The 15,250-nt window shown below is 36.6% G+C and overlaps 4 protein-coding genes across 4 annotated transcripts; all 4 read left to right on the forward strand.

Moving 5' to 3' along the window:
• Positions 1-537: 537 nt before the first annotated feature.
• Positions 538-921, forward strand: LOC137736244 (NAC domain-containing protein 2-like). The gene has a single exon (XM_068475572.1). It carries the CDS (start codon positions 538-540, stop codon positions 919-921), a length of 384 nt encoding a protein of 127 aa, XP_068331673.1.
• A 2,719-nt stretch (positions 922-3,640) lies between these two features.
• LOC137712671 (aspartic proteinase Asp1-like) lies at positions 3,641-6,695 on the forward strand. The gene is made up of 8 exons (XM_068451800.1): positions 3,641-4,098; positions 4,236-4,353; positions 4,550-4,773; positions 5,135-5,359; positions 5,479-5,617; positions 5,734-5,934; positions 6,043-6,115; positions 6,259-6,695. Exons 1-8 carry the CDS (start codon positions 3,902-3,904, stop codon positions 6,372-6,374), a joined length of 1,293 nt encoding a protein of 430 aa, XP_068307901.1. The 5' UTR covers positions 3,641-3,901; the 3' UTR covers positions 6,375-6,695.
• Positions 6,696-9,051: 2,356 nt separating this feature from the next.
• Positions 9,052-9,435, forward strand: LOC137736333 (NAC domain-containing protein 2-like). Its single transcript, XM_068475646.1, has one exon. The coding sequence runs from the start codon at positions 9,052-9,054 to the stop codon at positions 9,433-9,435; it is 384 nt and encodes a 127-aa protein (XP_068331747.1).
• Positions 9,436-11,971: 2,536 nt separating this feature from the next.
• On the forward strand, positions 11,972-15,190 carry LOC137709968 (aspartic proteinase Asp1-like). The gene is made up of 8 exons (XM_068448947.1): positions 11,972-12,661; positions 12,786-12,903; positions 13,100-13,323; positions 13,685-13,909; positions 14,029-14,167; positions 14,284-14,484; positions 14,593-14,662; positions 14,806-15,190. The coding sequence occupies exons 1-8, from the start codon at positions 12,465-12,467 to the stop codon at positions 14,919-14,921; spliced, it is 1,290 nt and encodes a 429-aa protein (XP_068305048.1). The 5' UTR covers positions 11,972-12,464; the 3' UTR covers positions 14,922-15,190.
• Positions 15,191-15,250: the final 60 nt, after the last annotated feature.

Here is a 15,250-nt window from a genome sequence, read left to right on the forward strand (position 1 = left end):
CAAATTAGAGATAATACTTTTAATTGATCGTGCTCATTTTATGTTCGGGCTTGGCCAACCCGTTGTGCATCTATAAGTACATATTTAAAGAAACAGGGTTTAGGTCGTGTTCGTTTTATGTTTGGGTCGGACCAACTCATTGCACATCTATGACAGATAGTATCATTGTCTATATTTTCCATTTGAAAAAAATAAAATAAAATACCAATTAGAGATTGTACTTTTAATTGATCGTGCTTGTTTTATGTTCGGGTCGAGCCAACCCAACCCTCAAAGCACAGATGAAAAATAGCAAAAAATGAGAATGGAAATAAGAATTTATCTGTCATGTGGAAATATAAAAAGACACTAACACGAAAGTAAAGATAGAAGAATAATACCTGATACATATAAATATATGAAGCAAATTCAATAAAAATATCCATATTTAAAAGAATATTTTCTAACAAAGAACATAGATATTTTAAAATACGGATCTTTACCAGTCATAAGTTCAACAAGAATGGCAGCATAGAGAAATACAATGTTACAACCAAAATGACCAAATACCCAGAAATATTGGACGAGCAAAAACCTGACATGACTTTAATGCCCCCACCACCACAAGCAGCATCAAACACGCATCACATGATGGATTCGTCGATGGATTCAGTACCGAGGTTGCCACAGACGATGACGGACTACTCGAGCTGCTCGGAGCACGGGCTGTCACCGGAGGTCGCGTGGGAGAAGGAGGTCCAAAGTGAACTGAAATGGAGCAATGAATTGGAGAATTCCTTTAATACCCTCGACAATCAGTTCCTGAATTACATGGATGGCTTCTCCGATATTATGGACCCTTTTGGGGGGCAATTGCAAATGGAGCTGCAGCCGCCCAACCAGTTGCAGGACATGTTCTCCTACCTCCACGCCCAATTGTAAGCCAACTTACAAGGGCACAATTGGAAAATGGCAAGACGGACAGAAGCGGAAAAAAAAAAAAAAAAAAAAAAAAAAGAGGCCCATGATTACTTCATTTAGTACTAGTTAATATTCTTTTGAATTTGGTTACATGATCAATTTAATTTGATTTTGGATGTCTGCAAAAAAAAAAAAAAGGGTACGTTTAGATAATGTTAATATGTAATGAGATTCCTGTAGAAAATTTTCATAAGTTGTTCAAGTTCTGCACCACAGAGAATTGTTTTATTTTTCTTTTAGAACGTGCGATATAAATGAGAATTTTTTTCTCAATAATCATTTTTTAAATAGAACGGCTTAAATCTAATTTAATAAATTTTAATGGTCAAAGAAAATCCTAATAACTCAAATTTATATCCAATGGTCAAAATAATGATATTAATTCATTCAAATTAGATAAAACATCAAAACTCCTTCGAAACACACTCTTAGAAAATTATGGAGAAACATCTACTCCAATATACTCCAAGAGAGAGGAGGTATTGTCAAGCTAAAGAAGGTGCAATGCATTTATTCTACAAAACTCGGTACTCGTATTCGGACATCGAATTCTATCGTCCATAGATCTCGAAAAGTGATTAGTGTCATTGATTATCGTTTTTAATTTTTTAATTTGTGTAACATGCTTTAAGTATCTTTGTGTAATCCTTTTGTTATCACGTAATGTTATTAGTTTTATGTAATGTAAAGGAATTGTTTGTGTTCACCATCACATTCATCTATGATATCCAACTCAAAAATATCTCAACAGTATTTTATTTGGGAATTTGAAATTTTTACGTCAAAATGTTCGTAAAAGTAAACAAGATAGGTTATACAAAATATAATTTCAAAATTATTAGCAAAAAAAATAAAAATCAACAATGTACAAAAGTTTAACAAATTATAAAGTTGGAGGTTGGAATTATACGTCCTTTACCCCTTGGAGAAAAAAACTGACTAACCTCATACGTGTGGATGAATAGTAAAAAATAAAGGGCTCAATTTTGAGATTTCCCACTCTTAAGTTGAAGATAGCCTTAGAGCATGACGCATGACTTTTAGCCTAGGCTCGAAGAAGATCTAGCCCCAAGTTGTGAAGAAAAGCTTTCTAACACACTCCATCAACCCAGGCTAGTTGGAGCCTGAGGCTCCTTGTGTGACCAAATGAGCCTCGGTTCTTGCCCAAGACTGCATAAGAGGGCAGTTTAGGACAAAACTAGTAGTCAATGAAAATCAACCGCCTAACACTTTTTAGCATCTAGCCTATATCACTATTAGGGATGTACAATGGTTATGGCGGGCGGGTAATCGCTGTTATTTACCCATAACAGTTTATGTTCATACCTGCATAACCGTTTACCATTTAACCATAACCGTTTACCCGTTTATCCTTTTATTTTTTATTTTTTCTTTTTTTTCTTTTTTTTTATCCATTTACCCATTTTTTCACCGTCTACATGTTTTTATTTTATTTTAAATAACTTGAAAATTATAAAAGAAAAATTTGTCATAATTTTCGTTTTATGACAATTAAACACCATTATAGGTACATTTTAGTATGCATTTCCTTATTTTAATCATTTAAGTCCTCGTACAATTCCAATAATTGAAATAATAGTTTATGAACGATATTTTTCTATCACACCCAAGTAAGTCTTTAATTATAATCCATATGATTACAAAGTAAAGCTTCTAAAAACAAAAAGTAGTCATTATCTTGAATACTAGATGATTCAAAGCTCCAAAATATTATGAAACTAAACACTTTCGAACACTAATTTTTTAGCACGTTCAATCACAAAGTCTCATCGACTCGTTATCACCAAAAGAGGCCTACAAAAGAAATGTATAAATTGAATTAGTATCCCATTTAGGAACACCGACACTAATTAGCATGAATCCAAAAGAGATAAGTGATCACAGAAGGTTTACATTGTACACTCAGTTATCAGAAAAAAAAAAAAAAAAACAAACAAAAGTGGAGTACCAAATCAATTGAGTTAGAATCACCATTCATCAATATGCATAAACACAAGGTTTACATTCCATGATTTTTCACACACCCATATGCGGAGATGAGAGAGGGCGGCAATGGGAGATAGATGAGCGGCGGATATAAGAGAGAGGGCAGCGAGGAGGGAGAGATGAGCGGGGGACGGGGAGTTTGAGATAAATTTTGTTAGATTAAATGTTAAATTAATCACCGACGGGGTTTGAACCCACGCCATTATGCAAGGACTCAACACTTTTTCACCACTGTGGTAAATAGCCACTTATGGTTGCCGGTCGAGTTAATTAGCCTTAAAGTGACTAATCATGATAAGATAAGAGAGGAGAGAGAGACCGAATTAGCAAGAGCAGAACCAGCTTTATATTGTTTTGAAGAGGAATAATGTAAGTTATTTAATTCTTTTTGGACATCTAGGAACAAGAAACACATAAGATTTTTTTATTGAAGCACGTCAAAAGTCGTTGTATTAGTCGGTAGCCGAATACTATCGGGCAAGAAATTGCATCTGCCAAAGTAATAACTGTCAGGCGAGGAATTGCCAAAGGACATTTGATACTATCCTTGCGTTGTATGTTGTAACTTGTATTGGAAGTTTGGAAGTTCGGAAGCTTGTAAGAAATTGCCGTAAAACTGTGTTTTCTGGCGTATGAATATGGCGGTATCTTGTGATTAATTTTGTTCCTAAATCAAACCCGAAGGAATGCAAAACTACGCAGCAAGTGAAGAAAAGCATAAACCAACCTGGAGAGGAAGAGAAGAAGAAGAAATCGAAGCAAACAAGCAAAGCCATGTATCCACCTTAATGTCACGTTATCCTTTGAATAAATACCGTGTTTTTCCTTCAGACATTTTATCAAACACCTGGGGCACTTGGCGACAAACTATCATTTTTTTAATTTCGTTTAGATATTTGTTCGTCCAATCATTGGGTAAAAAGCGGATTGGGAAATGGAGGGCAAGTCTGGGTCGTGGTTGCTGTTGACGATGGTGGTGATGGGTTGGTGTGTAACTTCGTCATCAGCTTCTTTCGGCGACCAGTACTATCGGGGCTCTAGGAAAACTGATGCGACGTCGTCTATGGGGTTCAGTCGCGCAGCACCCTCCTTCATAGTATTTCCAGTTCATGGCAACGTTTATCCAACAGGGTACGCTCTTAAACTCTTTTAATTATATCATTCATTTACCTGCAAAAATAATAGTTTTCGATGCTCGTAGCTTATTTGGTTAAGAGCATTTGCCCCGCAGCCGAGGTCCAAAAAATGGGTTTGTTTTGGTTTTGCAGGTCCTATAATGTGACCCTAAACATTGGACAGCCTCCAAAGCCCTACTTTCTGGATCCAGACACTGGTAGTGATCTCACATGGCTCCAATGTGATGCTCCTTGTGTCAGCTGCACTCCGGTATAATTATCTTATAATTAATTTAATTATCATATGTTAATTAGTAATTTCATAAAAAAGTTACAAACTTTTCTTGTTAGCATGCATAAGTTTGTTACTTGTTCTGTCTACGAATGTTAAACCGTGTTATCACTATAAACTGATCGTCATCGGAGAAGGGTCCTAAGAAATATTCATCTTCCCTCTCTGTTTGCAGGCTCCTCATCCATATTACCGTCCAAGCAATGACCTAGTGGCCCGTAAGGACCCCCTCTGTGAAGCCCTGCACTCGCCGGGTTCTCACAAATACGATGATCCGGAGCAATGTGACTACGAGGTTGAGTATGCTGATGATAGTGCATCCCGTGGTGTGCTTGTGAGGGATTCCTTTTCCCTCAACTTTGCAAATGGACTCCAGCTACGACCTAAACTGGCCCTCGGGTTGGTAACTTTTCATTGTTTTGTTTAAGGAAGGTCCAAACTTAAACTAACAGAACCTTGCAACTTGCAGTAGAAGGCTTTTAAAAGGTTATAAAAGAAAACAATTAACGGTGAGAAGTTTAATTAATTTGTTTAAGCAGATTAAACAGTGTAGTGACGGTGGTTATGATGATTTGAAATCAAGTGTAAATGAAATGCATGCCTTGTGTCCCACTAGGCACTTGAGGAAAACATAACCTAAAGTTTCAGAATTTGGTGTAAAGTAGAAACAAGCATTAGATTAGACTGAGTCGCCACAAATCTGTAGTCGCTTATGTGCTCGATCCTGGCCATTGAATCGTTTACTGTTCCTTGTCTACAGGTGTGGATATGATCAACTTCCTGGACCATCTTATCATCCCATTGATGGAGTCCTCGGCCTTGGCAGGGGAAAAACCAGCATCATATCACAACTTAGTAGTCAGGGTTTGGTGCGAAATGTCATTGGTCAGTGTTTAAGTGGCCGAGGTGGGGGGTATTTTGTTTTTGGGGATGACATCTATGATTATTCACGCATAGTTTGGACACCAATGTCACTTGATTACTCGTAATGAACCCTTCTTGAACTCTGTTTTTCATCTGAGTCTTTTTTGTTGATATATCCTTAGTAGTTCAATCATAACCGTATTTTCCTTCCCCATTTATTCTCCTTTTGGTTTATCTCAGAAAACACTACTCGTCTGGCCCTGCGGAACTCATGGTTGACGGGAAATCTACCGGGTTTGGAAACCTACACATGGTTTTTGACAGTGGGAGTTCCTACACTTATCTCAGTTCTCAGGTTTATCAATTTTTGACTTCATGGGTAAGTTAGAGCTTTATCAAAAAGTAGCTGGCATTTGGATTACCCGGATTGGCAAAGATTTTTCCGACCATAATTTGACATGTTAATCCTTTTCCATTGCGCTTGTCTTATTGCAGTTGAAAAGAGAACTAACTGGAAAGCCTTTAACAGAAGCTCCAGATGACGGAACTCTCCCGCTCTGTTGGAAAGGTCGCAAGCCATTTAAAAGCATGCGAGATGTTAAGAAATACTTCAAGCCCTTAGCACTAAGGTTCGGCAGTGGTAGAAAAGACACAGCTCAGTATGAATTGCCCCCTGAAGCATACCTAATAGTATCGGTGAGTGAATTTCGCCTTCCATGATCTCCCTATCCTTCTTCATTTTGCTTTCCGTTACAAGGAGAAGAAATTTGTGTTTGGAAACTAATGATATATATGTGCCGGCAGTCCAAGGGAAATGTTTGCTTGGGAATTCTAAATGGTACTGAAGCTGGAGTGCAAGATAATAACATCATTGGAGGTAAGAGTTTCCATGTGTATGTCTTAAGAAGCGTGACCTCTAATTTTAACGGCAAACACAACGCCCCTTTACTTTTTACGCGGGATTCAAACTCCCAACACAATATTGATCGTTTTCTTTCTGTTTTGGGTTATTTTTTACAGACATTTCAATGCAAGATAAGATGGTGATTTATGACAATGAGAAGCAGATGATTGGATGGGCTCCTGGAAACTGTGATCATCTACCCAAGCCTAGAAGTAGTTTCAGCTTCTGGTGATGCTTTCTCAGGCACCAGGGCAACAAATTTCGAGCACACGAGGATGCTGCCCGTTTCCCAGGCACCAGAGCATTCTCTTGCACAAAGAAATGTAACACATATATAGGGTTTAGGGTAAATAATTTATATGTATATACTACACATTCTGTATATTTCTCCCATTTCCTCATTTATATCTAAGTCAATGACATTTCTCTCATTTCCTTCCACTTCCCCTGTTCCAAGTACACCAATTTGCTTTTGTATTTTCTCCCCCTTGTCTGGTAATCTTGAAACCATTGCCTGCAGACATGGTTAATCACTACGGAAAATCAATTAATAATGGGAAATTTTATTTGAACGTACTTAACTTCTTTCTACACCAAACTTATTCTCTACATCTATATTATTTTTAATTAAAGAACTAATATCTCTATAAACCAAAATTTATTACCTAAACTAACCTCCCAAATCCAATTCAAAATATAAAGTCATCTTTACACCCATTTAAAAAAAAATTCTCAAATTGAATAGTTTTGTTTTCAAAGAGACTCAAAAGTCAAAAAACATTATGGGTCATTCGTCCCTCCTCCCACCGTGATCTTTTCAACTAACTGGTCCCAATTCCAATCTATGTCCAAATTCTTCAATTGTTTTCGTGGCAAATGTCCATATATCTAACAAAGCCTTGAGTTGTAAACAACAATACTCTTTGTATATATACTAGTGACTAGTAAGGTTGTTGTTATTAACATTGGAGAAAAAATAGTTGTTTAAAACTAATATTCATCTTCACAGGTTACAATTTTTGTAATATATACTCGTATTTTTTTAATCAAAACCTTGAGTTTTGAACATACTTGAATCTTCTGAGGGTTAAAGTTTTTGTGAGAATATTCAAGTACAGTAGCTGTTATTTTGGGCCATAAATCAAATTGTTTTGTCTGCAATCTAATTGATGTGGAGATCTCCATTAAACAAAGGTCAAAAAACTTATATTCATAGAAAGGGTTTCATATATAGGAAAGAGATCCTCTTCGGATCTTTCCCTCCAAAGCCCAGAAATCAAGTGATCTGTGCCTTTAAAATTTGATCAAACGACTACAAACATAGAAGTTAGTATAAACTTTTAAAAGCTATAATAATTTTTTACTGTTGAATCAAATTTTAAAGGTTCGGATCACTTGATTCCTGGGTTTTGGAGAGAAAGATCCGAAGAGGATCTCTTTACTCATATATATCCCAGAAATTTGGTGTGTGCAACAATTTTTTAATATTTCACTTCGGCGGTGTAAAAAGTTTAAACTATGAGCAGCCTGGGATTTATGAAAAGAAATTGAAAATCAAATACTTATCTTCTAACTCTAAAAAAAATTGAAACCAAACGAACAAAAAATTTCCATAAGTCAAGTCATAACTTAGTTGGAGGATTGATCAAAACTTTATCACCATCTATCAATAAAAAAAAAAAAACTTGTTTTTTCTCCATAAGAACTTGTAGGGTTTTAACCGGAATGTACATAGGATAAATAAGGAGTGATGGTAGGATTTATTATAGAGTGTGGGTTTATTGATAAATTTAAGTTTTATTATTAATTTCATATTGTGCTTGATGGTAATTATGCAATAAGATAAAAAAGATAATTAATATTTAAAATTTAAGTTGAGTGTAGAAATAGATTACATGAGTTTAAATAAAATTTCTCATTAATAATTCGGACTATATCATGCGCTACTGAAAAAGAAAGAAAACTATATTCAGAATGACACTCAACTGATTTTTACATCCCTTTCTATATGATTATTTAGACTAAATTGAATAGATTTTGAACATCTTCGCCGGAAACCAGGCCTAAACTGCTAACCAAAGAAGATAGTGTGTAAGAATACCTTATTTGCAAGAGTTTGTGACTGTATTTTGTAAACGGAAGGCGAGGAGAGGAGGAAAGTCTTAACTATTAAGGAAGGAGGAGAGGAGGAAAGGAGGAGGGATGAGGGAGGAGGGAGAGAAATTAAAATCCATGGGGTTTGGGAGGTGTTTGTGTTTAGGGGTTGCGTTTTCATTTGAAAGAAATCCAAATGTTCGGGTCGAGCCAACTTATTGTGCATCTATAACCGATAGTATCTTTGTCTACGTTTTTCATTTGAAAAATAATAATATCAAATTAGAGATAATACTTTTAATTGATCGTGCTCATTTTATGTTCGGGCTTGGCCAACCCGTTGTGCATCTATAAGTACATATTTAAAGAAACAGGGTTTAGGTCGTGTTCGTTTTATGTTTGGGTCGAACCAACTCATTGCGCATCTATGACAGATAGTATCATTGTCTATATTTTTCATTTGAAAAAAATAAAATAAAATACCAATTAGAGATTGTACTTTTAATTGATCGTGCTTGTTTTATGTTCGGGTCGAGCCAACCCAACCCTCAAAGCACAGATGAAAAATAGCAAAAAATGAGAATGGAAATAAGAATTTATCTATCATGTGGAAATATAAAAAGACACTAACACGAAAGTAAAGATAGAAGAATAATACCTGATACATATAAGTATATGAAGCAAATTCAATAAAAATATCCATATTTAAAAGAATATTTTCTAACAAAGAACATATATATTTTAAAATACGGATCTGTACCAGTCATAAGTTCAACAAGAAGGGCAGCATAGAGAAATACAATGTTACAACCAAAATGACCAAATACCCAGAAATATTGGACGAGCAAAAACCTGACATGACTTTAATGCCGCCGCCACCACAAGCAGCATCAAACACGCATCACATGATGGATTCGTCGATGGATTCAGTACCGAGGTTGCCACAGACGACGACGGACTACTCGAGCTGCTCGGAGCACGTGCTGTCACCGGAGGTCGCGTGGGAGAAGGAGGTCCAAAGTGAACTGAAATGGAGCAATGAATTGGAGAATTGCTTTAATACCCTCGACAATCAGTTCCTGAATTACATGGATGGCTTCTCGGATATTATGGACCCTTTTGGGGGGCAATTGCAAATGGAGCTGCAGCCGCCCAACCAGTTGCAGGACATGTTCTCCTACCTCCACGCCCAATTGTAAGCCAACTTACAAGGGCACAATTGGAAAATGGCAAGACGGACAGAAGCGGAAAAAAAAAAAAGAAAAAAAAAAGAGAGGCCCATGATTATTTCATTTAGTACTAGTTAATATTCTTTTGAATTTGGTTACATGATCAATTTAATTTGATTTTGGATGTCTGCAAAAAAAAAAAAAAAAAAAAAAAAAAAAAGGGTACGTTTAGATAATGTTAATATGTAATGAGATTCCTGTAGAAAATTTTCATAAGTTGTTCAAGTTCTGCACCACAAAGAATTGTTTTATTTTTCTTTTAGAACGTGAGATATAAATGAGAATTTTTTTCTCGATAATCATTTTTAAAATAGAACGGCTTAAATCTAATTTAATAAATTTTAATGGTCAAAGAAAATCCTAATAACTCAAATTTATATCCAATGGTCAAAATAATGATATTAATTCATTCAAATTAGATAAAACATCAAAACTCCTTCGAAACACACTCTTAGAAAATTATGGAGAAACATCTACTCCAATATACTCCAAGAGAGGGGAGGTATTGTCAAGCTAAAGAAGGTGCAATGCATTTATTCTACAAAACTCGGTACTCGTATTCGGACATCGAATTCTATCGTCCATAGATCTCGAAAAGTGATTAGTGTCATTGATTATCGTTTTTAATTTTTTAATTTGTGTAATATGCTTTAAGTATCTTTGTGTAATCCTTTTGTTATCACGTAATGTTATTAGTTTTATGTAATGTAAAGGAATTGTTTGTGTTCACCATCACATTCATCTATGATATCCAACTCAAAAATATCTCAACAGTATTTTATTTGGGAATTTGAAATTTTTACGTCAAAATGTTCGTAAAAGTAAACAAGATAGGTTATACAAAATATAATTTCAAAATTATTAGCAAAAAAAATAAAAATCAACAATGTACAAAAGTTTAACAAATTATAAAGTTGGAGGTTGGAATTATACGTCCTTTACCCCTTGGAGAAAAAAACTGACTAACCTCATACATGTGGATGAATAGTAAAAAATAAAGGGCTCAATTTTGAAATTTCCCACTCTTAAGTTGAAGATAGCCTTAAAGCATGACGCATGACTTTTAGCCTAGGCTCGAAGAAGATCTAGCCCCAAGTTGTGAAGAAAAGCTTTCTAACACACTCCATCAACCCAGGCTAGTTGGAGCCTGAGGCTCCTTGTGTGACCAAATGGACCTCGGTTCTTGCCCAAGACTGCATAAGAGGGCAGTTTAGGACAAAACTAGTAGTCAATGAAAATCAACCGCCTAACATTTTTTAGCATCTAGCCTATATCACTATTAGGGATGTACAATGGTTATGGCGGGCGGGTAATCGCATTTATTTACCCATAACAGTTTATGTTCATATCCGCATAACCGTTTACCATTTAACCATAACCGTTTACCCGTTTTTGAACCCATTTATCCTTTTTTTATTTTTTTTTATTTTTTTTTATCCATTTACCCCTTTTTTCACCGTCTACATGTTTTTATTTTATTTTAAATAACTTGAAAATTATAAAAGAAAAATTTGTCATAATTTTCGTTTTATGACAATTAAACACCATTATAGGTACATTTTAGTATGCATTTCCTTATTTTAATCATTTAAGTCCTCATACAATTCCAATAATTGAAATAATAGTTTATGAACGATATTTTTCTATCACACCCAAGCAAGTCTTTAATTATAATCCATATGATTACAAAGTAAAGCTTCTAAAAACAAAAAGTAGTCATTATCTTGAATACTAGATGATTCAAAGCTCCAAAATATTATGAAACTAAACACTTTCGAACACTAATGCTTTAGCACGTTCAATCACAAAGTCTCATCGACTCGTTGTCACCAAAAGAGGCCTACAAAAGAAATGTATAAATTGAATTAGTATCCCATTTAGGAACACCGACACTAATTAGCATGAATCCAACAGAGATAAGTGATCACAGAAGGTTTACATTGTACACTCAGTTATCAGGAAAAAAAAAAAAAAAACAAACAAAAGTGGAGTACCAAATCAATTGAGTTAGAATCACCATTCATCAATATGCATAAACACAAGGTTTACATTCCATGATTTTTCACACACCCATATGCGGAGATGAGAGAGGGCGGCAATGGGAGATAGATGAGCGGCGGAGATAAGAGAGAGGGCAGTGAGGAGGGAGAGATGAGCGGGGGACGGGGAGTTTGAGATAGATTTTGTTAGATTAAATGTTAAATTAATCACCGATGGGGTTTGAATCCACGCCATTATGCAAGGACTCAACACTTTTTCACCACTGTGGTAAATAGCCACTTATGGTTGCCGGTCGAGTTAATTAGCCTTAAAAAAACGAGCATTCTTGACAAGTGACTAATCATGATAAGATAAGAGAGGAGAGAGAGACCGAATTAGCAAGAGCAGAACCAGCTTTATATTGTTTTGAAGAGGAATAATGTAAGTTATTTAATTCTTTTTGGACATCTAGGAACAAGAAACACATAAGATTTTTTTATTGAACCACGTCAAAAGTCGTTGTATTAGTCGGTAGCCGAATACTATCGGGCAAGAAATTGCATCTGCCAAAGTAATAACTGTCAGGCAAGGAATTGCCAAAGGACATTTGATACTATCCTTGCGTTGTATGTTGTATGTTGCATGTTGCAACTTGTATTGAAAGTTTGGAAGTTCGGAAGCTTGTAAGAAATTGCCGTAAACTGTGTTTTTTGGCGTATGAATATGGCGGTATCTTGTGATTAATTTTGTTCCTAAATCAAACCCGAAGGAATGCAAAACTACGCAGCAAGTGAAGAAAAGCATAAACCAACCTGGAGAGGAAGAGAAGAAGAAGAAATCGAAGCAAACAAGCAAAGCCATGTATCCACCTTAATGTCACGTTATCCTTTGAATAAATACCGTGTTTTTCCTTCAGACATTTTATCAAACACCTGGGGCACTTGGCGACAAACTATCATTTTTTTAATTTCGTTTAGATATTTGTTCGTCCAATCATTGGGTAAAAAGCGGATTGGGAAATGGAGGGCAAGTCTGGGTCGTGGTTGCTGTTGACGATGGTGGTGATGGGTTGGTGTGTAACTTCGTCATCAGCTTCTTTCGGCGACCAGTACTATCGGGGCTCTAGGAAAACTGATGCGACGTCGTCTTTGGGGTTCAGTCGCGCAGCACCCTCCTTCATAGTATTTCCAGTTCATGGCAACGTTTATCCAACAGGGTACTTTAATTATATCATTCATTTACCTGCAAAAATAATAGTTTTCGATGCTCGTAGCCCATTTGGTTAAGAGCATTTGCCCCGCAGCCGAGGTCCAAAAAATGGGTTTGTTTTGGTTTTGCAGGTCCTATAATGTGACCCTAAACATTGGACAGCCTCCAAAGCCCTACTTTCTGGATCCAGACACTGGTAGTGATCTCACATGGCTCCAATGTGATGCTCCTTGTGTCAGTTGCACTCCGGTATAATTATCTTATAATTAATTTAATTATCATATGTTAATTAGTAATTTCATAAAAAAGTTGCAAACTTTTCTTGTTAGCATGCATAAGTTTGTTACTTGTTCTGTCTACGAATGTTAAACCGTGTTATCACTATAAACTGATCGTCATCGGAGAAGGGTCCTAAGAAATATTCATCTTCCCTCTCTGTTTGCAGGCTCCTCATCCATATTACCGTCCAAGCAATGACCTAGTGGCCTATAAGGACCCCCTCTGTGAAGCCCTGCACTCGCCGGGTTCTCACAAATACGATGATCCGGAGCAATGTGACTACGAGGTTGAGTATGCTGATGATAGTGCATCCCGTGGTGTGCTTGTGAGGGATTCCTTTTCCCTCAACTTTGCAAATGGACTCCAGCTACGACCTAAACTGGCCCTCGGGTTGGTAACTTTTCATTGTTTTGTTTAAGGAAGGTACAAACTTAAACTAACAGAACCTTGCAACTTCCAGTAGAAGGCTTTTAAAAGGTTATAAAAGAAAACAATTAACGGTGAGAAGTTTAATTAATTTGTTTAAGCAGATTAAACAGTGTAGTGACGGTGGTTATGATGATTTGAAATCAAGTGTAAATGAAATGCATGCCTTGTGTCCCACTAGGCACTTGAGGAAAACATAACCTAAAGTTTCAGAATTTGGTGTAAAGTAGAAACAAGCATTAGATTAGACTGAGTCGCCACAAATCTGTAGTCGCTTATGTGCTCGATCCTGGCCATTGAATCGTTTACTGTTCCTTGTCTACAGGTGTGGATATGATCAACTTCCTGGACCATCTTATCATCCCATTGATGGAGTGCTCGGCCTTGGCAGGGGAAAAACCAGCATCATATCACAACTTAGTAGTCAGGGTTTGGTGCGAAATGTCATTGGTCACTGTTTAAGTGGCCGAGGTGGGGGGTATTTTGTTTTTGGGGATGACATCTATGATTATTCACGCATAGTTTGGACACCAATGTCACTTGATTACTCGTAATGAACCCTTCTTGAACTCTGTTTTTCATCTGAGTCTTTTTTGTTGATATATCCTTAGTAGTTCAATCATAACCGTATTTTCCTTCCCCATTTATTCTCCTTGTGGTTTATCTCAGAAAACACTACTCGCCTGGCCCTGCGGAACTCATGGTTGACGGGAAATCTACCGGGTTTGGAAACCTACACATGGTTTTTGACAGTGGGAGTTCCTACACTTATCTCAGCTCTCAGGTTTATCAATTTTTGACTTCATGGGTAAGTTAGAGCTTTATCAAAAAGTAGCTGGCATTTGGATTACCCGGATTGGCAAAGATTTTTCCGACCATAATTTGACCTGTTAATCCTTTTCCATTGCGCTTGTCTTATTGCAGTTGAAAAGAGAACTAACTAGAAAGCCTTTAAAAGAAGCTCCAGATGACGGAACTCTCCCGCTCTGTTGGAAAGGTCGCAAGCCATTTAAAAGCATACGAGATGTTAAGAAATACTTCAAGCCCTTAGCACTAAGGTTCGGCAGTGGTAGAAAAGACACAGCTCAGTATGAATTGCCCCCTGAAGCATACCTAATAGTATCGGTGAGTGAATTTCGCCTTCCATGATCTCCCTATCCTTCTTCATTTTGCTTTCCGTTACAAGGAGAAGAAATTTGTGTTTGGAAACTAATGATATATATGTGCCGGCAGTCCAAGGGAAATGTTTGCTTGGGAATTCTAAATGGTACTGAAGCTGGAGTGCAAGATAATACCATTGGAGGTAAGAGTTTCCATGTGTATGTCTTATGAAGCGTGACCTCTAATTTTAACGGCAAACACAACGCCCCTTTAATTTTTACGCGGGATTCAAACTCCCAACACAATATTGATCGTTTTCCTTCTGTTTTGGGTTATTTTTTACAGACATTTCAATGCAAGATAAGATGGTGATTTATGACAATGAGAAGCAGATGATTGGATGGGCTCCTGGAAACTGTGATCATCTACCCAAGCCTAGAAGTAGTTTCAGCTTCTGGTGATGCTTTCTCAGGCACCAGGGCAACAAATGTCGAGCACACGAGGATGCTGCCCGTTTCCCAGGCAACAGAGCATTCTCTTGCGCAAAGAAATGTAACACATATATAGGGTTTAGGGTGAATAATTTATATGTATATACTACACATTCTGTATATTTCTCCCATTTCCTCATTTATATCTAAGTCGATGACATCTCTCTCATTTCCTTCCACTTCCCCTGTTCCAAGTACACCAATTTGCTTTTGTATTTTCTCCCCCTTGTCTGGTAATCTTGAAACCATTGCCTGCAGACATGGTTAATCACAACGGAAAATCAATTAATAATGGGAAA

Source organism: Pyrus communis, chromosome 1 (assembly GCF_963583255.1).
Source record: "Pyrus communis chromosome 1, drPyrComm1.1, whole genome shotgun sequence".
NCBI classification, from domain to species: Eukaryota; Viridiplantae; Streptophyta; class Magnoliopsida; order Rosales; family Rosaceae; genus Pyrus; species Pyrus communis.

Bases quoted from the DNA above. Each gene is read 5' to 3' on its own strand.
- LOC137736244 (XM_068475572.1), top strand. From the start codon at position 538: ATGACCAAATACCCAGAAATATTGGACGAGCAAAAACCTGACATGACT.
- LOC137712671 (XM_068451800.1), top strand. From the start codon at position 3,902: ATGGAGGGCAAGTCTGGGTCGTGGTTGCTGTTGACGATGGTGGTGATG. The intron at 4,354-4,549 runs GTATAATTATCT...CTCTGTTTGCAG, and splicing joins CTTGTGTCAGCTGCACTCCG to GCTCCTCATCCATATTACCG. The intron at 5,360-5,478 runs GTAATGAACCCT...GGTTTATCTCAG, and splicing joins CCAATGTCACTTGATTACTC to AAAACACTACTCGTCTGGCC.
- LOC137736333 (XM_068475646.1), top strand. From the start codon at position 9,052: ATGACCAAATACCCAGAAATATTGGACGAGCAAAAACCTGACATGACT.
- LOC137709968 (XM_068448947.1), top strand. From the start codon at position 12,465: ATGGAGGGCAAGTCTGGGTCGTGGTTGCTGTTGACGATGGTGGTGATG. The intron at 14,168-14,283 runs GTAAGTTAGAGC...GTCTTATTGCAG, and splicing joins ATCAATTTTTGACTTCATGG to TTGAAAAGAGAACTAACTAG. The intron at 14,663-14,805 runs GTAAGAGTTTCC...TATTTTTTACAG, and splicing joins GCAAGATAATACCATTGGAG to ACATTTCAATGCAAGATAAG.